Below are 23,622 nucleotides of genomic sequence, written 5' to 3'. Positions count from 1 at the left end.
TATTTTTTTGTTTCTTTAATTTATTTTATAATTGGAGGAAAATTGCTTTACAATGTTGAGTTGATTTCCGCTGTACAACAGTGAGAATCAGCCATAATTGTACATACATTCCGCCCCACTCCCTCAGTATTCTGGCCTGGAGAATTCCATGGGCTGTATAGTCCATGGAGTTGCAAAGAGTCGGATATGATTGAGTGACTTTCACTTTCACTTTTCACTTTTGCCTCCCTCATGAGCCTCCCTCCCCTCCACCCATCCCAGGCTGGGGTCCCTGTGTTGTATAGTAACTTCTCATCAGCTATCGTTTTTATACATGATAGTGTATATAATGCTGATGCTACATTCTCCGTTTGTCCCACTCCTTCTGCCGAAAGCCACAGTTCTAAACGACACAAGTACCCCACTGTTCATTGCAGCCTGATTTATGATAACCAGGATATGGAAGCAACCTAGATATTCATCTACAGATGAACAGATAAAGTTGTGGTATATAAGTACAATAGAATATTACTCAGCCATAAAAAAGAACAAATTTTAGTCAGTTCTATTGTGGTGAATAAACACAGCCTGTTATACAGAGTGAAGAAAATCAGGAAGAGAAAAACAAGTATCATATATTAACACACATATATGGAATTTAGAAAAATGGTATTGATGAACCTATTTGTAGAGCAGGAATGGAGTCTCAGATGTTTAGAAGAGACCTGGCTACTTTCTGTCTCTTCAGATTTGTGTATTCTGGACATTTTGTGAGTGGAATTGCATAGTAGGTGACCTTTTGTGTCTGACTTCTGTCAGTTCAGTTCAGTCTCTCAGTCGTGTCTGACTCTTTGTGACCCCATGGAGTGCAACACACCAGGCCTCCCTGTTCATCACCAACTCACAGAGTTTACTCAAACTCATGTCCATTGAGTTGGTGATGCCATCCAAAAATCTCATCCTCTGTCATCCCCTTTTCCTCCCGCCTTCAATCTTTCCCAGCATCAGGGTCTTTGCAAATGAGTCAGCACTTCACATCAGGTGGCCAAAGTATTGGAGTTTCAACTTCAACATCAGTACTTCCAATGAATATTCAGGACTGATTTCCTTTAGGATGTACTGGTTGGATCTCCTTGCAGTCCAAGGGACTCTCAAGAGTCTTCTCCAATACCATGGTTCAAAAGCATCAATTCTTCGGCACTCAGCTTTCTTTATAGTCCAACTCTCACATCCATACATGGCTACTGGGAAAACCATAGCCTTAACTAGATGGACCTTTATTGGCAAAGTAACGTCTCTGCTTTTTAATATGCTGTCTAGGTTGGTCATAACTTTCCTTCCAAGGAGTAAGCGTAAGCATCTTTTAATTTCATGGCTGCAGTCACCATCTGTAGTGATTTTGGAGCTCAAAAAATAAAGTCTACACTATTTCGCCACCTATTTGCCATGAAGTGATGGGACTGGATGACATGATCTTAGTTTTCTGAATGTTGAGCTTTAAGCCAACGTTTTCATTCTCCTCTTTCACTTTCATCAAGAGGCTCTTTAGTTCTTCTTCACTTTCTGCCATAAGGGAGGTATCATTTGCATATCTGACATTATTGATATTTCTCCCGGCAATCTTGATACCAGCTTCTGCCTCATCCAGACCAGCATTTCTCATGATGTACTCTGCATATAAGTTAAATAAGCAGGGTAACAATATACAGCCTTGACGTACTCCTTTTTCTATTTGCAACCAGTCTGTTGTTCCATATCCAGTTCTAACTGTTGCTTCCTGACCTGCTTACAGGTTTCTCAAGAGGCAGGTCAGGTGGTCTGGTATTCCCATCTCTTTCAGAATTTTCCACAGTTTATTGTGATCCACACAGTCAAAGGCTTTGGCATAGTTAGTAAAGCAGAAGTAGATGTTTTTCTGGGACTCTTGCTTTTTCGATGATCCAGTGAAAGTTGGCAATTTGATCTCTGGTTCCTCTGCCTTTTCTAAAACCAGGTTGAACATCTGGAAGTTCACGGTTCACATATTGCTGAAGCCTGGCTTGGAGAATTTTGAGCATTACTTTACTAGCATGTGAGATGAGTATAATTGTATGGTAGTTTGAGCATTCTTTGGCATTGCCTTTCTTTGGGATCGGAATGAAAACTGACCTTTTCCAGTCCTGTGGCCACTGCTGAGTTTTCCACATTTGGTGGCATATTGAGTTCAGCACTTTCACAGCATCATCTTTTAGGATTTGAAATAGCTCAACTAGAATTCCATCACTTCCACTAGCTTTGTTTGTAGTGATGCTTCCTGAGGCCCACTTGACTTCACATTCCAGGATGTCTGGCTCTAGGTCAGTAATCACACCATCGTGATTATCTGGGTCATGAAGATCTTTTTTGTACAGTTCTTGTGTGTATTCCTGCCACCTCTTCTTAATATCTTCTGCTTCTGTTAGGTCCATACCATTTCTGTCCTTTATTGAGCCCATCTTTGCATGAAATGTACTCTTGGTATTTCCAATTTTCTTGAAGAGATCTCTAGTCTTTCCCATTCTATTTTTTTTTCTCTATTTCTTTGCAATGATCACTGAGGAAGGCTTTCTTATCTCTCCTTGAGATTCTTTGGAACTCTGCATTCCAATGGATATATCTTTCCTTTTCTCCTTTGCTTTTTGCTTCTCTTCTTTTCACAGCCATTTGTAAGGCCTCCTCAGACAGCCATTTTGCTTGTCTGCATTTCTTTTCCTTGAGGATGGTCTTGCTCCCTGTCTCCTGGACGATGTCCCAAACCTCCATCCATAGTTCATCAGGTACTCTATCAGATCTTGTCCCTTAAATCTATTTCTCACTTCCACTCTATAATCATTAGGGATTTAATTTAGGTCATACCTGAATGGTCTCATGATTTTCCCTACTTTCTTTAATTTAAGTCTGAATTTGGCAATAAGGAGTTCATGATCTGAGCCACAGTCAGCTCCCGGTCTTGTTTTTGCTAACCGCATAGAACTTCTCCATCTTTGGCTGCAAAGAATATAATCAGTCTGATATCGATGTTGACCATCTGATGATGTCCATGTGTAGAGTCTTCTCTTGTGTTGTTGGAAGAGGGTGTTTGTTATGACCAGTGCATTCTCTTGTCAAAACTATTAGCCTTTGCCCTGCTTCATTTTGTACTCCAAGGCCAAATTTCCTGTTACTCCAGGGTTTCTCGACTTCCTACTTTTGCATTCCAGTCCCCTATAATGAAAAGGACATCTTTTTTGGGTGTTAGTTCTTGAAGGTCCTGTAGGTCTTCATAGAACTGTTCAACTTCAGTTTCTTCAGCATTACTGGTTGGGGCATAGACTTGGATTACTCTGATATTGAATGGTTTGCCTTGGAAATGAACAGAGATCATTCTGTAATTTTTGAGATTGCATCCAAGAACCATATTTCGGACTCTTTTGTTGACTATGATGGCTACTCTATTTCTTCTAAGGGATTCTTACCCACAGTAGCAAGTATAATGGTCGTCTGAGTTAAATTCACCCATTCCAGTCCATTTTAGTTTACTGATTCCTAAAATGTCAATGTTTACTCTTGTCATCTCCTGTTTGACCACTTCCAATTTGCCTTGATTCATGGACCTAACATTCCAGGTTCCTATGCAGTATTGCTCTTTACAGCATCAGACCTTGCTTCCATCACCAGTCACATCCAACACAGGTGAGCAGTTTTATATGCTCATCTATGTTGTAAGGAGTATGACTGCTTCATTTATTTTTCTTGCTGAGTAATGTTCCATTCTGTGGATATGTAACATTTTGTTTATCTGTTCATCAATTGATAGATATTTGGATTTTTTTCTACTTTTAGGCTTTTATCGATAAACAATGAACATCTCTGCACAAGTATTTGTGTGGACATGTGTTTTCAGTTCTCTTGGATGTAAACCTAAGAGTGGGATTGCTGGGTCACATGGTAATCCTGTGTTTACTGTGTTGAGGACCTGGCAAGCTGTTTTCCACAGTAGTGTGTCATTCTTCACCCCACCTGCCATGGAGGAGGGTTCCAGTTTCTCCACATCCTTGCCAACACTTGATGTTTTCTGTTTTCTTGATAACCGTCTTAGTAGGTGAGGTTGCACCTCATTGATTCCTATTTCCCTGATGATGCGTGTTGGACATTTGTGTATCTTTTGTAGAGAAATGTGTATATAAATCCTAGGCCCATTTTTCAGTTGGATTGTTTTTCTTTTTGTTGCTGAGTTGTACAAGTTAGTTATAATGTGGACAATGGAGCTTTATCAGTTACATGACTTACAAATATTTTCTCCTGCTCCATGGATTAGCTTTGTACTTCCTTGATGGTGTCTTTTGAAGTATAAAATATTTTAGTCTTGATTAAGTCCATCATATCTATTTCTTCTGTTGCCTGTGGTTTTGGTGTCATATTTAAGAAACCAAATCCAAGGTCACAAGTTTTACATCTGAGTTTTCTTCTATGAGTTTTATGGTTTTAGCTTTTGCAGTCAAGTCCTTTATCTATTTTGAGTTGATGTTTGTATATGGTGTGAGGTAGGGGTCCAGATTCATTCCCTTGTCTGTGGATATCCAGTCATACCAGCACCACTTGTTGGAGAGACTGTCTTTTTCCCACTTGGCACTCTTGTCAAAAAATCAGTTAGCCAAAGACTCTGTGCTCAATGCAGTAGGCCTGGGTTCAATCCCTGGTCAGGGAACTAGATCCCACACGCCACACCTAAGAGTTTGAATGCCCCAACGAAGATCCCGTGGACTTCAACTAAGACCTCATGAGGCCAAATTAAAAGAAGAAAAAAAATCAGTTAGCCATAGTTGTTTGGGTTTATTTCTGGGCTCTCAATTCTATTCCACTGGTCTCTATGTCTGTCCCTGTGCCGGTATGACACTGTTTTAATCACTGTAGATTTGTCATAAGTTTTGAAATTGCAGTAAGAGTCTTCTGACTTCATTAATTTTCAAGATTGTTTTAACTATTCAGTGTCCCTCACAGTTATGTGTGAATTTTAGGATCAGCGTGTCCAGTTCAGGGGGAAAAAAGCAGTTGGAATTTTGATACAATTTTGTGTTGAATTTGCAGATGATTCTGGGGATTAATGCTCTCTTACCAATATTAAGTTGTTCAAATCATGAATTTAGTCTAGCTTCCCATTTCTGTCATTTTTAAATTCTTTAAACAATGCTTTGTAATTTTCATTATAAGACAGGTATATCCATGCTTGGTATGTCCAAGCATTCTCTGTTGTGTCCAACTCTTTGTGACCTTAAAAAAAGTTTGTCCCAAAGTATTTTATTCTTTTTGATACTATTATAAATGGAATTGTTTTCTTTTTGGATTAGCTAGTGAATGTAAATACTAATAAACCCTTTGACCTTGGATTAGGTAATAGTTTCTTAAATATGGAAACACAGATTTTTGTATATTGACCTTATTAGCCAAACTTATTAGTGCTAACAGTTTGTGTGTGTGTGTGTGTGTAGTTTTCAGGATTTTCTATATATAAGATTTTATCCTCTGTGAGCAGGGATATTTCACTTTTCCCTATTCAGGTTGGACGCCTTTTATTTTCTTTCTTGACTATTGCCTTGTTTGGAACTTTGAGTGTAATGTTGAAGCAAAGTGGCATGAGTGTGAATTCTCATCTTTCCTGGTCTTAGGGGGAGCATTCAGGCCTTCTCAATGGAGTGTGACGTCAACCATGTGCTTTTCGTGCTTTATCTTTGTCATGTTGAAGTTCTCTCTATACTAATTTCTTGAGTATTTTTTAATCATGAAAGAACAGTGTATTTTTTTGAAGCACTATGTCTTGGGAATTCTGAAGGAAAAACACTTTATTTGCAGCTAGAAAAAGAGAAATCTTGACTGAAGACAAAACAACAAAATCACAATCAAACAGACAAAAATTGTGTGCAGGTCAAATGAAAGGTCATTTGAGAATTCCCTTGAAGGCTTGATGCCTGTGGAGGCGGCAGCTTGCTGATAATCAGAGGTGTAGATGTGCCAAGGTCTCTTCAGTGTTGGAAGAATCATCCTAATGAGGAAAGGGCCTTTGTCAGTCAGCCCTTGGCTGAGATTGAGAAAATGTTCCTTGTACTGTTAAAAGACACAGCATGGTGATTCTGATAATTATTTGTTCACTTTCGGTTCAATTCAATTCAGTCGCTCAGTCGTGACCAACTCTTTTTGACCCCATGGAGTGCAGCACGCCAAGGCTCCCTGTCCATCACCAACTCCCAGGGTTTACCCAAACTCATGCCCATTGAGTCGGTGATGCCATCCAACCATCTCATCCTCTGTCGTCCGCTTCTCCTCCCGCCTTCAGTCTTTCCCAGCATCAGGGTCTTTTCAAATGAGTCAGTTCTTCACATCAGGTGGCCAAAGTATTGGAGTTTCAGCTTCAACATCTGTCCTTCCAAAGAACACTCAGGACTGATCTCTTTTAGGATGGACTGGTTTGATCTCCTTGCAGTCCAAGGGACTCTCAGGAATCTTCTCCAACACCACAGTTCAAAAGCATCAATTCTTCTGCACTCAGCTTGCTTTATAGTCTAACTCTCACATCCATACATGACTACTGGAAAAACCATAGCCTTGACTAGACAGACCTTTGTTGGCAGAGTAATGTCTCTGCTTTTTAACCAAGCAATAGGTTGGTCATAACTTTCCTTCCAAGGAGTAAGCGTTTTTTAATTTCATGGCTGCAGTCACCATCTGCAGGAGCCCAAAGAAATAGTCTGCCACTGTTTCCACTGTTTCTCCATCTATTTCCCATGAAGAGATGGGACCAGATGCCATGATCTTAGTTTTCTGAATGTTGAGCTTTAAACCAGCTTTTTCACTCTCCTCTTTCACTTTCATCAAGAGGCTCTTTACTTATTCTTCACTTTCTGCCATAAGGGTGGCATCATCTGCATATCTGGTGTTATTGATATTTCTCCTGGCAGTCTTGATTCCAGCTTGTGCTTCATCCAGCCCAGCATTTCTCATGATGTACTCTGCATATAAGTTAAATAAGCAGGGTGACAATATATAGCCTTGACGTACTCTTTTGCCTACTTAGAACCAGTCTGTTGTTCCATGTCCAGTTCTAACTGTTGCTTCCTGACCTGCTCAGGTTTCTCAAGAGGCAGGTCAGATGGTCTGGTATTCCTATCTCTTGGAGAATTTTCCACAGTTTCTTGTGATCCACACAGTAAAAGCCTTTGGCATAGTCACTTTACAGAAGTGCATTTGTTTATTTTAGAAGAGCATTGGTAATTCCATTTGTTCTTAAAGAAAAGGACATGATCTGTAAATGGCCACAACCACCTGTGTGTGGGTTTTGGTGAATTTCTGTCACTCAAGAGTGCATATTGGACTCTCTTTTTTTTGTTATTGCTTTTATTATTGTTTTTAACTTGCTAATTATATCTGCATATATTTTAAAGAGCCAAATAATCCCACAAGAGTTATAAAAAACTGTGTCATTGTGCCCTGAGCCCCCTAACACAAGCACACCAACTTTGAAGGCATCAGCCAAGCCAGGGGCAGTCCGGTGGCGGTGCCCTGGCAGAGGGCACATGTGTGCTGGTGGTAGAGGGGGGCCGTGTGGACAAGCACAGTGCAGAGGGGAGTCAGAGGTTCGGAATGAAAGCAAACTCGAGTGAGTATCCTGCATATCAGACCCAGAGCCTGATCTGGTAAGAATGGTGAACCACAATCAAAGCCAGTCAGTCACGGAGAGGAGAGCCTTTGAAGTCGCCTCTTCTGAAACCTTGTGGCCACGCCAGTGTTTCTGGGAAGGCACTGGCCTCTGTCAGCAGCAACGGGGTGCTGACTTGCCCCTCCAGATTCTCGAGCCTCACCCTGCAGCCTAGTGTAGGGGCGAGGGGATGCCCTGGCCCTGCTGTCCCCTGAGCACTCAGTGGTGAACATGACCCTGACCGCCATCCTGCCAGTGAGCATCTGCTACCAGAAGAGGCAAGAGAAGCCAGGCCTGGATGTTGTGCTCTGCTCTGGGCCACCCTAACTTACACACGAGCAGATTCCCATCCACCGCCCGCAGGCCTGGCCTCAGGGCAGCGCATGGTCAGCACAGGAGCCTCGCAAAGAACTCTGCCCTCAGTGTCCAGCATCTGTATCCTTCATCCCAGGAGTCACCTTCCACCTCCCTTCTTGGCATCGCCCGTATTTATCCTGATAATTTGGTGAACAATAACATTTCCAAGTTCTGTTTGATTTTCTTATTGAGAAAAATTTAGCCAATTAAAAGCTTCCAAAAATACTCTTAAGAAAAATGATCAAGCGTTGATGTTGCCCGACAGGGGATAGTCTGCCTGGAAACACGTCTTTTCTCTGCCCTTGATCCCGGTGGGAACGACTCAGTCATTAATCAACCAGGCGGATAAGCCTAACGTAAGAACTATATTCTTGCACCTTAGCTTCACAAAAGTGAAATACACTGATGGCAGAAGCAATTGACAATGCTTCAAAGCTTTTACAATTTAAATGTCTTGAAACCACATATTCTGTTATGTGTGCACTAGTGATTTCTCTCAGTCCTTGTCATTGTTGTTTATAAAATGAGGTATTCATTTTTCTTTGAAAGAGTAATTGGGATATCCCCTTGTGTTAGGTAAAGGTTACTTTGCCATATTTTGAGTGAAAATATGGAGATGGAAGCGCTGATCCTACCCTGAGAAGGTGTGGGGAGCAGCACTGATGCTGCTCTGGACCATGCAGACCAGCAGCCCACTTCCAGGAGTTTATTTAGTGGAACTGCGAGGTCAACTGTACAAAGTTTTATATACCCTGGATGGTCATGGCAGCCACTTCTGATAGTGAAAATTTAGAGTCAATTTCTGTATGCAAAATTTAAGACTGGTTAAATTACAGTTAAATTTGCCAATAACATGGAACATCATGTAGCCATTAAGAGCATATAGATTTAAGTGTATCTTAATATTTTATCATATTCACTTTTGAAAGATATTATACATATAATATATACATGTATAATGATAAAATATGTGTTCAGTTCAGTTCAGTAGTGTCCGACTCTTTGCGACCCCATGAATTGCAGCACGCCAGGCCTCCCTGTCCATCACCAGCTCCCGGAGTTCACCCAAACTCATATCATGTGATCCTATTAAGTGTGTGTCTGTGTGGGTGTATGTGCAGACACATATTAGCATTTACAGAGAAAAAGTTCCAGAAGGATAGGCACCATGATGTTGAGGTTGATATTATGATAATGAGGGGTGTGTTATGTGGAATCTTTTTGTTTTGCTTCTTATTCATGAATTAATTATGTTTTTATATAATATCGTAAAAACTCAGAAGTTTATATAATAAGTAACTTAATGTAAATTTAAATAATCATAACTTGTTCCTTTTTCCTGGCTGGTTATATAGCTGAGTGGCTCTTCTGGCAAAATGCTCCGCTTACTAAAGTTGGCAGTTATGGCCATGGCTTCCCATCTTCAGTGAGTTTGGCTGGAGAAGCTGCTCAGCACGTGGACATCTGACAGCAACTGTCTGTGCCTCTTCCTGCAGGTGGTGACACTCGGGTCCAGCCCACACGGCGGCTCTATACCGTGGGCCTGCCTCCCGAGGGGTGGGTCCCCACTCTGCCGGAGCCGCTGAGCTGCTCAAGTTCAGAGAGCTCTTCCAGCAGTGAGGACACAGGAGGTAAGGCGGCCGACAGCCCAGGGACTCCAGGGTCGTAACTTCACGTGGACTTTAATGGGGGTGAGTGTCACGTGGCCATGTGGCCTGCAGTCATTACAGACACTTGTGAAGATGCGTGACAGCACCAACTCAGGTTGGGAGGGGACTCAGGTTGGGGTGTGATCTCAGCCCCGTTGTTAACATATTACACATCAGGAGAAGTCTGGCGTTACTATGTCCAAACTTGAAAGTGCTTCTCTTGTTAAGTGAACTTTTTTTCTTTACTTTCCAATTTTTTTCAAAATTTCCAAGATTGTTATCAGTTTTGTAATCATGGAAATAACTTAGGTTGCATGTCTGGTAGAAAACTGAACAATGCTGTCAGATGTTTTATGAGTGAAGGAGGTGCACTGGGGGTGGTACGGAGGCTGCATGTCATATTTATGCCTTAAAAATTCCCCCTTTAATTTATCGCTTTAAAACTTCCTTAAGAGGAATTTGGAATTTTCAGATAAAATTTTCCCCAGATGGTTTTTAACAAGTAATAAACTAAGAAACTCTATACCATACGCCTTAATTAATTTGCATATTAAGAAAATATGATTTTCTACTAGATTGATCTTTCTGACTTTCTAAGAATCAGAAACCATAAAATCAAAAATGAGATAGTTAAGGAGTGATATATTTATCTTTTTAAGCCCTGTTGAAAATCTTTGGAATATAATTATTGGAAAAATAGATTGTTTCATTAGAAAATTAAGCTATGTCCTTATAAAGATAAATCGCTTTGGTGATATACTCGCTGTGTACCTCAGGTGTTTAATAACAAAGTGCGGACTCACCCTGGAGCTGCCGCCACAGCGAGGTCCACCCCCGAGCCTCCCAGGCAGGTCTGCTCGGCACCCCAGCTGAGAGCCTTCTGGGTGCACTGTAAGCTAGAGGGGTGTCCTTCCGGGAGATGAAAAGCTCCACAGTCTTGTTGCTGGCAATTTAAGCAGAGAGTGTGAGGACTGGAGTCAGAAAAGAAGAAAAGTCCAGTGGGGCACTGTCCACCATTTGTGTCCGTTTGAATGTGCAGCACCGTTAAATCAGTTCAGTAGTTACATCTAAAGAAGTTGAGGAGGAAGCGTCAGTGCAGCTCGTTGCCCCATATGTGCCCGCGGCATCCTGCCTCCCCTGGCTCAGCCAGGGTACAGGCGGCAGGCCTGCTGGTGACCCCCAAAACCGGCCCCCTCCTCCCCTCAGGCCTTGTCCAGACCCCTGGTTTGTCAGACCCCATGCAGCCAGAGGCACGTCCCTCCACTGCAGGCATTCGCGTCCTGCCTTCTAACAGTGCCTCAGCAGCTTTGCAAAGATCCTTTATTCATCCTGCAAAGGAGGAGTCCCTGCCTGCCACTGCCAGCAGGTGAAGTTCTGGGACCTCTACAGAGAGACGTTACATTCACATGTTCTACACAGAAATAGGAGCCTCAACTTTCTTATGAACTGAAAAACAGGCCAGCCTCTTGGAAAGAGGGCCTTTTCTTCTCTGTTACGCCAATCCTTTTTTTAAAAGAAAAATATTTTGTTTTTATGGACTACAAATACACTTACTATAGAAAAGTCAAGCATTATAGAAAACACACAGGAAGTAAAACATTACCTAAGACCACCTGGGCAAGATCTCAATAAACATTTTTTGAAAATTCTCCCTGTACATGTTGTATGTGCACATGCAGCTTTTATAAAAGTACATATTATACGTCCTGCATTATAAACCACTTTCCACACTTGGTGTGTTATGGAGATTTTTTTTTTTCCATTTCATTGCATATAGATGTATTTATATCATTTTTTTTTAAGTAGCTGAAATCTGTCTTATGTAAGCAATTTGTTTATAACTAGGCTCTCCTTTCCCACGTTGAAAGACATCTAGACCTTTCCCTGGTGCTCAATAAGCCCTTGGCATTTGAACGCTGTCATCACTGTGACAGTTATGCCCTCTGCTGGGCGCCGGCACCCTGGTATCTGTTTTCAGGTCTGTGGTTTCATTGACTGTGAGGTGCCTCCAGGTGTCTTTTCTACACTCTCCTGCCACCTGCCGTCTGGGCCGTTTCCCGGTTCCTCCTTGCTAGCCTCTTGTTTTGGATCTTCCTCTGTAGATGTCTTCCTTTTCCAGATTTCCTACGAAATCTCCCTTGCTTTGGTTTTAATTCCTCCGCGGACATGTGTGACGTGGTTTCTCGCGCTCAGGGTTCTCACACCCCCCTCTCTCACTTTCAGCAGCCTCCACTATGCTGTTTGTGACAGGAGTGGCTCCCGGGCCATGCGGCTCTCAGTAGAGGGCCAGCAGGCTCTGGTGGACACGGAGCTCCTCGCGGGGCTCCTGTGGGCTCCTCCCATGACCTCCACCCTGCCTGCAGAAACAGCCCCTGGGTTCCTGCGCCCTGGGCTCCTGTCTGCTCCTGCCAGTCCTGTTCTTGCTGGTCAGTCCTGCTGGGGCCCAGCTGTGCAGTGGTTGGTGTCTCATTCACTGACCTCACACACATCCTGTGTCCATCTGAGACGTGCCACAACTGCTGTCACCCTCTTCTGACCTGCCCCCCATGCAGCCAGCAGGCAGCGTCAGGTCAGGTGAGGTCCCAGCTTCCCGTGGCCCTCTGCCCTCTGCCCGGTCAACCTAGCGTGTAGACCTCTCCTTCATAAGGTCCTTCCCCACTTCCTCTCTTGGCCTCCTTGACCCTGCACCCACCTCAGAAATGCAGGTGCCTGCCCCCCCGCCCCCCCGCCGCCTTCCATCCAGTACCTGATTATTTCTACAACTTTCTTGCTCTCGCAGCCTCACCTCCAACTCTTGGGGGCTGGAGCCCCAACTTGCCAGGTGGCTAGCTGGGGGTGCAGGAAGGGCCTGGGGTCTGCAGCCCCACTGCTGAATGTACATGTGGCCTTCCTTGCTTCTCCAACCTGTTTCCTTGACTACCTGATGGTAATAATCCTGTACTGGCAAACCCCACACTCGCCGTGCCAATCAGATTGGGTTTGTTGCAAAGCTTGTACAAATGTGAGAACTGCCAGCTCTTAATTCCCTAAGGCACTGGCGCCTGCTAGAGTTAAGTCTTCAGTCAATATTTGATGACCGAGTTGAATATTTATAAAAACAGCTGGTAAGGAAACACTGGTCCCCTCTCCTCGTTCATAATTACAAGTGGTTTGACTGTATTGACATGGTTTTTGTGTTCAGATCAAGTTGCAAAGTCATTAAAATCAAGTCGTTTTTATGGGAGGCTATTATGATTATTATTCTAATAGCAAGCTCCAGTTGAAATAGTTATTAACTTCATGGCTTTTGGAAGCATGAGCTCAGTGCACAATTCTAATGTGGATTCACTGTGAGTTAAACAACCATCCTTTCAATGTGTTTTGACAGATTTAGGCCGCAGTTCTGAGGCAGATCAGTTTTCAGATCTTATTGACTCTGTCTGGGCTGAAGAAATCTTGATGCATGCTTTCCAGAGCTTCCCAGGTGCGGAGCAGAGCGGGCACTCTGTTTGACTGAGAAGGTGTGACTTTTACCAGATGCACCTGAAGTTGAGACAGAGTCCTAGGTGGGCTCTTAGTGTAGACTCTCTGATCCAGGGCTGCGGTTGGCACACACCGCAGTCACTCGTGGGCCCAGCAGTCACACTCAAGAGTTATTAGCAGGTTTCATTCTTGTCTGGAGCCCTCATGGAGAGGCCCGGGGCAGCAAGGCGCCCTGCTGCTCTGGGGCTGCAGTTCTTGTCCCGGTGGGGGCCCCACACTTAGTGTTCTGGGTGTGGTCTTGCCACCCTGGTTGCTGGGCAGGTGAGCTTGCCTCCCGCCTCTGTGTCTGCATGCTCCCCCGGAGCCGGTCTGTAGGGGCTGGGTCCTTCTGGGCTCACAGAGGTGCCGTCAGGCTGGCATCCCAGGAGCACCTCCTCCGACCTCTGACACTTCTGATCCCCTCTTGCCCTGCCCGGGCGTTCTTCAGACTGGCAGGGGGAGGGCTTTTCTCACCCTCTGTCACATTTTGCATTTCCCCTCCATTTCTAGTTTGCAACCAGTTTCCATGATGTAGTGATGTTAATACTGATTGAGTACTTCATGCTGCTGCAGTCAAACAATTGATACTTTGTATAGGAGTAGTGTTTCTCTAGTGTTGATGTTTATGGGAGAGCTGGCCTGCAGGCTTCCCTTCCTGTGGAGTCCTCCTCCGGTTTTGAAATGAACACTGTGTTGTCCTCACAAAGCGCTGTCACTGTCACTGTCGCTATTCTCTGGAAATGTTTTGTGTGTTTGGCGTTTGTTTCTTTGTTAAATGTTTCCCAGAAGTTAGGTGATTCCACCTAGGCCTGTAGCTGGCTGCGGGATTGCTCGCTGATGTATCTGCATAGAGCTGTTCACAGGGTCATCCTCTTGGTCCTTTAGAGTCCACCGGCAGGGTGTTAACACACGCCTTCACCGAGACTCTGTTTACGTCTCCTCTGCCCGTCCGTCCTGTCTTGCGCTGTTTGTCTGTCTTTCTTCACAGTGTCAGTGCTGGCTGCTGCCTCTCTGTTGGATTTTCCTTTCCTCTTCCTCTCTTTTCTGCACCTCTTATTGTTGTTTCTTCTATTTTCATCAGGTTTAAGTTGTGTTTTTCCAGCTTCTTGCTTATATCATTGATTTTTAGCCTTTTTTCTTTGCTGACATATTTAAGATCATAAATTTGCCTTTAAGTAGAATTTAGTGGCATCCCATATGTTTTCGGTTGTTATAATTTCACTAAGTTTAAAATAGTCAGTTTTCCTTATTATGAAAGCTGTATCTGCTCAATGTCTTACATTTGGAAATCAGAAAAGTACAGTGAAGGAAACAACCTACAATCACAGCACCCAGAAACCACAGTTAACCCCCAGCATCTGGACCTTCACTGTCTCAGTATCGTATTAAGTTTTCCTCTTAAGAAGTGCACACCCACAGTTATATAAAAAAGTATGGTATGCTTACATTTTACAGCCTTTTTTGCCACATCCTCCTCCTTGGATCCCTGTTTTATAGTCAGAGTAGCAGGCTGATGGCTCACCATCTTCGCAGGGCTGCATTCATGCTGCGCTCTCACTGCTTGGGGAGAGCAATGACTGGAGGATAATGTCAGTGACTGGCTCGGCTAGACGGGCCTGGAGAATGCAGATACTGGGAAGAAATGAGAGCAGGTCCCTGGATACCACTCTTGGTAGACAGAAAGGATGCCCCCAAATGACTGCACACTGGTCCCCAGGCGGCTTTACCGTGACATGATGGAGCATCCTATAGATGACTTTTTTCCAAATCAATAAAGTCAAGAATAGACCCTAATGAAGAGAAATCTGATGTTTCCTTTTTTTAACTGAACCTGGAAAATTAAAAAATTTTCATAAGCTGCTGTCATTTTTCAAACATTAATATTTTACAAGACCAACTTAAGGGCCAGCTATTCGGAGGTGCTCATGAATCAGCTATGGCCTGTCTGTTACACTGAGCAGGTCCCTAATGTCAGTTAGTATCACCTTTCAAATGAAATAGGAAAGTGCTGTGCTTAGTCATCCACTGTAACTGAGGAGAGAGAAAATACAGCTTGTGTGGGACTACATGACTGTTATGTCATGACTTTATGAGCAGTGATTTGGGCTTTGCGTGAAGTTCCAGGCAGCAACAGGTCTTAAGCTCTCACATACATCAAGAGAAAATCAAGGACCAGGGCCAGGGAGGACTCTCTGCCTGTCTTTAGCAGCAGTGCCTAATGTGGCGACCACTCCTGGCTGCAGGGCAGGGCCTCCATGTCACAGGGAGCGGCAGGGAGGCATGTGGGTGCCTAGATGGATGCGGAGCCCAGAACAAGGGCAGCCACAGCCTTGGGGACTGCAGGGGTGCCCTGTGGGCTCTGAGTCTCGAGCCCCTCATCAACCCCACGGCACCTTCCTTCTGACGTCAGTGGCAGATCAAGGCTCCAGAGTGGGACTTTCAGGGAGAGGGCTTTTCGTTCCATGGGGTGCCACAGTGTTTCAGAAGTCTCACCACAACCTGTGGTGGGCCCGGGGATCACCTGTAAGAGCCTCTGAGTGTGGGTGGCAACACCGCTGTCCTCGGTCTGCTGGAGCAGAGTGGGTGTGTGCTGAGTGTGCACTGGGCACGCACTGCCACCAGGGTGCCAAGATGGGATGGCCAGGGCAGCACTGGCAGGGGGTGATTCCTCTCAGGCCCACGTCCTCCCACAGGCCTTGCTGCCTCATGTCTACTCCAGACCTTCGACTCCTCTGAGAGCCCAGATCTCCCCTTCATTCAGGTGTGACCCATTGCTGACTGGAACGGTTCAGTCATCACTTTGCTTCTCATCCCCACATACAAGTAACTCTTTAGAAGGTGCTAAAGCACACTTAAAAAGCATAAGAATTCATGGTTTTTTCCCCAAAACTAGGAGTGAAATTTTACTCTGGATAAAATTGCAACAACTCTTACATCCTTAAAATCACGCCATATGTCATGACTGCAATAATGAATAAATACAGACACACACACACCTTTTTTGGAAGAACAAGTAGGTTTTTAATTTACTTTATGATAAATCCCAGGATCCTTGATAGTGTACTTGGTTTGAATAAAATTAATAATCACTGAAGTAAATGTCTTACGTTCCTTTTCTACTAAATTTACAAAATCCTAATGGAAAATGTATTTAGCCTGGTGAGTTTGTTATGATTCCACTTTACAGAAAATTGTTGAATTTGAATTTTTATTTTTATAGATCAGGATCTTCACAATCTGCCAAAGAGAAGAAGAATTAGAAAGCATAAATCAAAGAAAAAATTTAAAAATCCCAATAACATCCATGTAGAACCAGCAGAATTAGAGAAACAGCAGAGTCTTCTGCAGGAAAAATTGCAACTACGGCACACAGATGGCCCCACAATAAGCAAAAATAAAAAAAGGAAACTCAAAAAGAAACAGCAAATGCAAAGGAAGAAAGCAGCTGGCTCACTAACAGGAGCCTCTGGCGTGCACTTCATGTACCAGCCTGAGGAGACCAGCAGTGAGCAGGAGGATGTGCGAGCGACTGATGGAGAGAGCGCCGGGGCTGCCACGGGGGGCGGGGCTGCGGGCGCTGTGGAGGAGCGGGTCCTGCCCCTTGAGGAGGGAGGAGTCCCGGACGCTGAGGAGGAAGAGGTGAAAAGTACCAATGAAAAGGCAGATGGTATCCTGAACTTTCTGAAGTCAACACTAGAAATTTATTTTTATGATGGTATGTTTTTTCCTGTTGTTATGTTGAATAATGGCATCCACTCACTTGGAAAAAATGAGCAAATGTAAAATGTTTAAAAGTTTAAAATACAAAATGCATTAAAATATTCAGTATTCAAAATAAGTTATTAGTTTTGAGGCAAAAATGCAAATATTTAAATTCATCCCAGCAAAGATCTGGGCTGACCCCTGCTTGAGGCTTACCAGGGTTAACAGCCAGCCCATTAGCGGTGTGGGTCCAGATAAGGGTCTCCTCATCCTCGTTTCTCTGAATATGTTGGTATTCTCAGCTGTATGTCTACAGAGAATATAAATCCAGGTTGGACTGATGAACTCTTGCTCGTTTTTATCAGCTGGTAGAGTTATGAAGGAAGTATACACATTGATTTGCTCCCCAATGTGTGACTCAGTGATTTGAGATTTTCTGATGTTCAGGATACTTGAGCACTATTTGTACTGATATAGGAGATGAAATTTATTCTGGAGTTTGTTCTGATGGGTGATGATTCCTTACCTTTGTGTAGAGTCTGACAGCAGCCCTGAGGATCAGGAGCCAAGAGCAGAGTGCTGAGTTACCTTCCACCTCCCCTGGTTCTGATCCGTCCCTGGTAGATTCTGGCAATGCGGTGGTTTAGTGCGTCCAGACTGTAGCACAAACGAGATGAGAAATGCTGACTGTATAATAACTGGAGGGGTAAGGAATGGACTTAAACAATGATGCAAAAAAACTGTGCTTAGTGGATCCATTTTAACCAAGAAGATTAACCCTTTCTCTCTTTGCTTGTTTACCCGCACTTTATATTGATAATAAGTTGAAAACATCCTTAGCAAATATCCACATAACACTAATAGGAGGACATGGCGGATACACTGCAGAACAGAAATAGGATTCAGAGAGATTTCAGTAGATGATCTCTGCCTGAGAGAGTAGCTTCTGGCAGACGACCCTCCTGCCAAGGAGCCTGATGTGTAAGGTGAACTTGGGGTTTCAGGAGCTGCTGAGGAGGCCAAGGGCAGGTTCCAGAGGAGGTGCAGCACAGGCCAGGGGAGCCAGACGCCTGCTGCCCTCCTCCCTCCAGGTGCTTGCCCTCCACCCCTCGGGTGTTTGTCCTCTGCCCTTCAGGTGTTTGCCCGTCCAGACAGGCTCAAGTGAGGGTCCAGGGGAAGGGGCAGCGCAGCCCTGGGCAGCAGGCTGACTAGCAGAGCCCTGGGGCTGCCCGGGTCTGGGAAGGAAGGTGGAGGGCCAGGAGTTGGCAGCTCTGTGACAAAGGAAGGTCAAAGATCAGAAGCAGAGCCACACTGGTCCCCTTTAAAGCCGTGGCCCAGCCCTGAACTGTGGGATGGGAGGAGGGCAGCATATGGTGTCTTGGGGACCAAGCAGGCAGGGCTAAACTCACCCTCCCGTGCAGCATGCTGGCCACACGCTCAGGTGCAGCTGGACCCCTGCCGGCCATACATGCAACTCCCTGCTGTCAGCTCTGTCAATGGCCCTTTCTCTGTCTGCCAAGCAGAGGCAAGGAGAATGCTGTGAGCCAAGCTCCTGAGATTTTCTCGTGCATTCGATGGAGTGTGTCAGGTGCAGCAAGAGGCAGGATGGCACGACCTAAACCATGAGGAACAGCATAGTAGAAAGGGTCCATGGAGTAGAGACACCGCTGTTACCAGACGGCAGATATAAAATAGCTGTAATGGAGATGTCCAAGAAGTAGGGAGAAGGTGGACAAGGATACAAATAAGAGACTTTGACGAGAAAATTTGAACCTATTAGGATAACCAAACGGAGCTTCTAGGTGTAGCAGTCACATAGGTCAGAAAGAGGCTCACCCATGGTACTGGGCAGTGGGACAGGAAGAGGTGGCAGCCAGGAGCTTTTCAGAGCTGGCAAAGGCCACAGAGTCACAGGCTCTGGACATTGTGAGCGCCAGCTGGGGCTAGTGCAGAAACGGCCTCAGCACGATGCGATGGGGAGGGTGCTGTGGCTTGTGGGCAACAGAAGAGCCACGGTCACCTCCTGGGCTTCCCCGAAGCGTCGCAGACGCCCAGCAGCTTGTTGTCTGCAATTCCTGATGCTGTCAGAGGGCTTGGTGTGGTGTCTGTTCCCTGTGCTCTATGTGTGACTTCTAGGACATGGGACACCCAGATACTTTACGAGTCGGTGCCTTAACAGACACCATGTTTCCACTGCACTTCAATAATGGTATTTGTTGTTTACTTTTCAGAGTTCTGCTCTGATTGTCCCTCATGGCAACGTTTTGTATCCCAAGAGTGTTTGGGATACACTCTTAAGTAGAAATATATGTTTGAGGCTTTCTTTAAGAGGTGAAAGCTTATCTTCAGTTTACAAGAGTAAAAATTCAATTCTCAGTGACCCTGTCTTTGTTTAGGTGTCTCCAAGGATTCCGATTCTGGTGTCTTTATGGAAAGCACCAAGAAGCTATTTAAACAACTGGAAACTCACAGTGTGTCCCCCTCAGACGTGTTCATTCTGGATCACATGAAAACGCTACTACTTTTGCATGACACCAAGAGATTGAAGAGTGCCCTGGATGTGTTCCCGGAACACTGCAGGATGCCACTCGGTATGTGCTCTGTTCATTATGCTCTGGGTTCATTGTGCTGCTTTAGAAACTTGTCTCGGGCTCACCTCTGAAAAACTTTCTCCACCGAAACAGTCCTGTATCAGAAAACAGTCCTGTATCAGAAAATGTAAGGCTGCACATATGCTTGAGGAGTAGGTTCCCACAGAGGGTTATGTTCCTTGCATCTCTTGCTGTAAAAATATCTCCTGATATATTCAGACATGCATGTGCAATCTACTTTTCCAGACTTGTGAGCTCCACTCTTAGGACTGAATTTTTACTGGTTTAAATGGAAGTGGAAGAGTTCATTTCTTTTCCCTTTTCTTTTTCCTCTGCTAGATGTGAAGATGGTCCATTTTCTGTCCCCCAGGTATCGTGGTCTGCCTTCCTGAACCCCTGAAGTTAAAAGGGGGAGTTGAACCATTAGACGATTTCTCTTTTGTTTACTTCCTCAACCTTTGTTGGATACCTGTTCAATGCAAACTGTCAGGCGCTGGGGCTGACTGTGCTTGCGTGTTCACAGCGCCGTAGGGTGGGGCCTTCACGTTAGCAGCTTGAAATGGGCCTCAGTGGGAATGTTCAGGCCACCGAAGTCTGCAGACACTGAGGATCAAAGGATCAGGACTGTGTTTGGGAGCAGCGTGGAGCAGAGCCCCTGTCAGACCCAGACAGGCAGAGGACAGCCAGCCAGCTGAGTGGGCAGAAGCTCCTGCAGGTCACCTTTGGGCAGTGGTCTCCGAGTGAGTGCAGTGCACGGCTTTCCTCCTCGGAAACCTCAGAGTACAGCTGAGGAGTCAGACTGACATGTTGAAAAAGCTACATGCCACATTTCGTCGCATGAAATGACAGTAAAGCTGATAGTAAAGCCAACGGTAAAGCAGTGTGGCCCTGATACAATTAGCAGGTGGATGGGGGATTGACAAGACCCTGTGAGTCGGGGTCCTCAGGAGGACCTGCCTCCACTTCGACCCAGAGCTGATCCATGAGGGGCCTTATCTGCCCTACCTGTGACTGGTCCCACCACAGGCCCTCAGTGGAGAGAGCAGAGGAGCTCCCTGCCCTTCCGGGTCGTGTTCTCGTGGAGATAGGGAAGTCAGCGAGGTGTGCTTTGTACAGCTACGCCCATGGAGGAGACACAGGATGAGCAGGAGAGTGGTGGGGAGTAGCTGGGGCCTGGTCATGTCGGGCCCTGGGGAGCCTGCTGAGTGTGTTGGCCCTCGTCCTGGGAGACGGGGCCACTGGGAGGCCCGTGGCGTGTGGCTGCGCTGAGTAGAGCCTCTCGGGCCATCGCACTCAGACCGGAGAAGGGGTGGGGGGCAGTGGGGGCTTTGGTCATGCTCCTGGCAAGAGGGCCATCCCCAGGCATGGTCAGATTTGGGCCATGTGTGAAGGTGGACTCGGGTTTCCCTGCTGCCTGGGCGAGAGCCCTCTTTGGCCTGAGCCCATCATGAGCAGGAGAGGCGGTCAGAGGGTCCGGGACTGGCTGGAGGTGCCTGTCCATGTCCAGGGTGGGGCTCATGCCCCAGCAAGCCACTGCCAGTCCCCTTCACGGAGCAGTGTGGGGCCTGGGGGACAGGGGCTTTGTCCTGGTGGGATCTGGAGTGTGAAGCGGGGATCTGGGGGGTGAAGATGGCACCTTCGAGGGTGTGTGTGCCCAGGAAGGGAGTGGGCGCACTTCTTACAGGAGCAGCTCCAAAAGGAGGTCCTGAGGTGTGGGCCGAGCGCTCGAGAGCCGGGCTTCCACCAGTGGGGGGCCTCCTGGCCGCTCAGGACCCCAAGCCCATGACCCCATGTCTGCATTCTTCCTTCCTGCTGGTTGTTGGGCCCATTGTATTCAGTGTTTTAGCATTTTTACTCCCATAAGGAAGTTTTTGCAAAAAGCCAATTTTATTAAGTTAAACTAATACAGTGTTTTTATAAGATATGAAAACAAATGATTTACAGTCCAGCTGAGTTCCTCACACTGAAGGTGCTCCCAGCACACGGGACAGCGCTGGGGGCTTTAGTGAAAATCATTGGACAAGTTTTGCCTGGAAGCACTTATTTAACCAGTTGATGGAAGTAAAATTTAGGTTTGAAGCACTTCTCTGTGAAAATAAATTCCTTTTTTGTGTGTCTGTGTAGGATATGCATTAGAAGTGTTCCCATGTCATGCTACTTTATTAAATTAAATCTTACAAATGGTGAAGCTTTATTTTCAAATATTGGTTCTGTCTAATTCAGTCAGCTTTAGAATTCTGAAATTGTTTTCTTTTTCATACAACTAGCTTATGAAGCTTAGTCGGTAGCTACGTCTCTCCTGTCAATGGGATCAGCCTGGAAATAGTAGCATTTCAATAGCAGCCACTGGGCCCTTTCTCTCTCTGCTGCCTCAGCAGTTAGTTTTCCTAGTTTGTGGGTGTTGCATCAGCTGGGTGTGGCAGCATATCCACAGCCCGTGCACGTGTTTCTACATTTGGTCCGACATACCACATTCTGTCATCTGCGTGTACATACAGTTACCATCTGTGGGGTTTGTATTGTTCTCTGCACACCATGAAGACCTTACGGGCACCCCCGCCCTGAACCCTCCTGAGTCCTCTGTGTCCATATTAGGCATCATCACGTGTGAGGCTAGGGGGCCAGGTGGCTGGCCTGGGGCAGGACAGACCATGCTTTTGGAGGCAGCTTGGCACACTTCTGTATGGAGCACAAGATGGACCCCGGCCCGCAGTCCCAGCCTCTTCTCAGAAATGCATCTCAGCCTCAGCAGCAATCAGCTGCCCCGTAGGCACCAAGCTCTAAGCCTTGGGGTTGGAGCCTTGGACCTGGCATTCCCTGCCGTGAGCGTCTTTACAAAGAGCAAGGCCTGAAACAAGGGGCTGTGCCCTCAGCTCAGGCACTTTGCTGAGCCATTCCTGGGACAGTTCTGAAACCTGAGTGCCATCCATCGCAGCTCATCTCACTTAGAATTATGCTTCTAACTTCCTGTTGCTTTGTCCACCTTTGACGTAAACTTGTGTTTCTCTTTCACTTCGTATGCAGTTTTTTTGAGCTCAGGCGTTAAGCATGTAGTGTTGGGTGTGATGTTGTAAAGTGAAATACAAACATTCCAGACTGACCTGTACTTTTGTGGGATTCACAAGTGTGCTATTAGTGTCATTTCAACTCCTAAGTTTTGTTTCATTTGATTAATTCAGGATTTACTTTTGGCCTAAGAACTAATAGTTGCAAAATAATAATTTATAATTTTTCTTTTTGTTTTTATTTTTTATTCTGTTTTCTTTTTGCTTTTCAGAATATGCCCGAGTAATCTCAGCTTTCTTTAATTACTGGATCACACATATCCTTCCTGAGAAAAACGATGAATGAAATCAGTGCATCTATTTAAAAAGAGCTAATATTTGACACGAACAGAAAAGACAAGTATGAAATGGTCTGAGACTTACTTCCTATACACAGAGGAGATGAAATTCTCTTCTAAGTTTTCTTTATAACCCAGACCCTGGGAACTCTGAGGACATTTCTGCCATATTATTTATTTATTGTTTGTACATAATAGGTAAATGTAATCTGAGACTTCAAGTGATAAATTGGGATAAAGTTGAAAATTTCTTTGAAATTTTGTATGTCTTAAATTTTAAAATGGACATTCTGTTAAACTGAATAAACTGTATAGTTTGAAGCTATATATATATATTTTTATAAAGTTCTGAATCACTTGTGTCTGAAAGTTTAAGAATGTTGTATGGGTATTAAAATACTCATTTTAAGTAGTTTGATTCTACAGTAATTGAATTTATTATTGTTTTCTTTTCTTTTTCCTCTTCTCTACTTTGGGAATAATATCAAGAACCTGTTTTTCCTGTTTCCTCTTGTTGTGGAAGCCATCACCAGTTTTCAGTGAGATTGAGTTTTAAAAACACCAGTCAATGCAGTGTTATAGGACAACATTGTCTCTATCTATAAAAACATACATTTTTTATTGTGGTAAAATATATGTAACATAAATAGGCCATTTTGAAGTGTATGATTCAGTAGCATTAAGTGCATTCACAGCATCATGAGATCATCATGACTATCTTCCCTTGTTTTAGGCTGAATGGTGTTCCACACTGTTTATCTACCATCTGTCCATGGACACTGGGTTGTCACCCCTGTTTCCTCTTATGAATAA

At 44.8% G+C, this 23,622-nt stretch overlaps 1 protein-coding gene across 3 annotated transcripts in view; it reads left to right on the top strand.

Annotated features, from left to right (window-relative positions):
• ERICH1 (glutamate rich 1) overlaps window positions 1-23,221 on the top strand; it is a 33,964-nt gene extending 10,743 nt beyond the window's left edge. Inside the window, exons 3-6 of one of the 3 annotated variants that reach the window (XM_086379872.1) lie at window positions 9,520-9,654; window positions 16,394-16,888; window positions 19,272-19,466; window positions 22,744-23,221. In XM_086379872.1, coding sequence (XP_086235998.1) covers window positions 9,520-9,654; window positions 16,394-16,888; window positions 19,272-19,466; window positions 22,744-22,817 — 899 coding nt within the window. In that variant the 3' untranslated portion in view covers window positions 22,818-23,221. Of the gene's footprint in view, window positions 1-9,519; window positions 9,715-16,393; window positions 16,889-19,271; window positions 19,467-22,743 lie in introns of all 3 variants that reach the window. The other 2 variants (XM_086379874.1, XM_086379873.1) reach the window with 2 other exon arrangements.
• Window positions 23,222-23,622: the final 401 nt, after the last annotated feature.

The sequence above is a fragment of the Bos grunniens genome, chromosome 27 (assembly GCF_055505025.1).
Source record: "Bos grunniens cultivar Pamir isolate PY7600 chromosome 27, Bosgru_T2T1.0, whole genome shotgun sequence".
Taxonomy (NCBI): domain Eukaryota; kingdom Metazoa; phylum Chordata; class Mammalia; order Artiodactyla; family Bovidae; genus Bos; species Bos grunniens.
The sequence above is the reverse complement of the archived record's forward strand: the minus strand, read 5'-3'. Positions and strand labels throughout refer to the sequence as shown.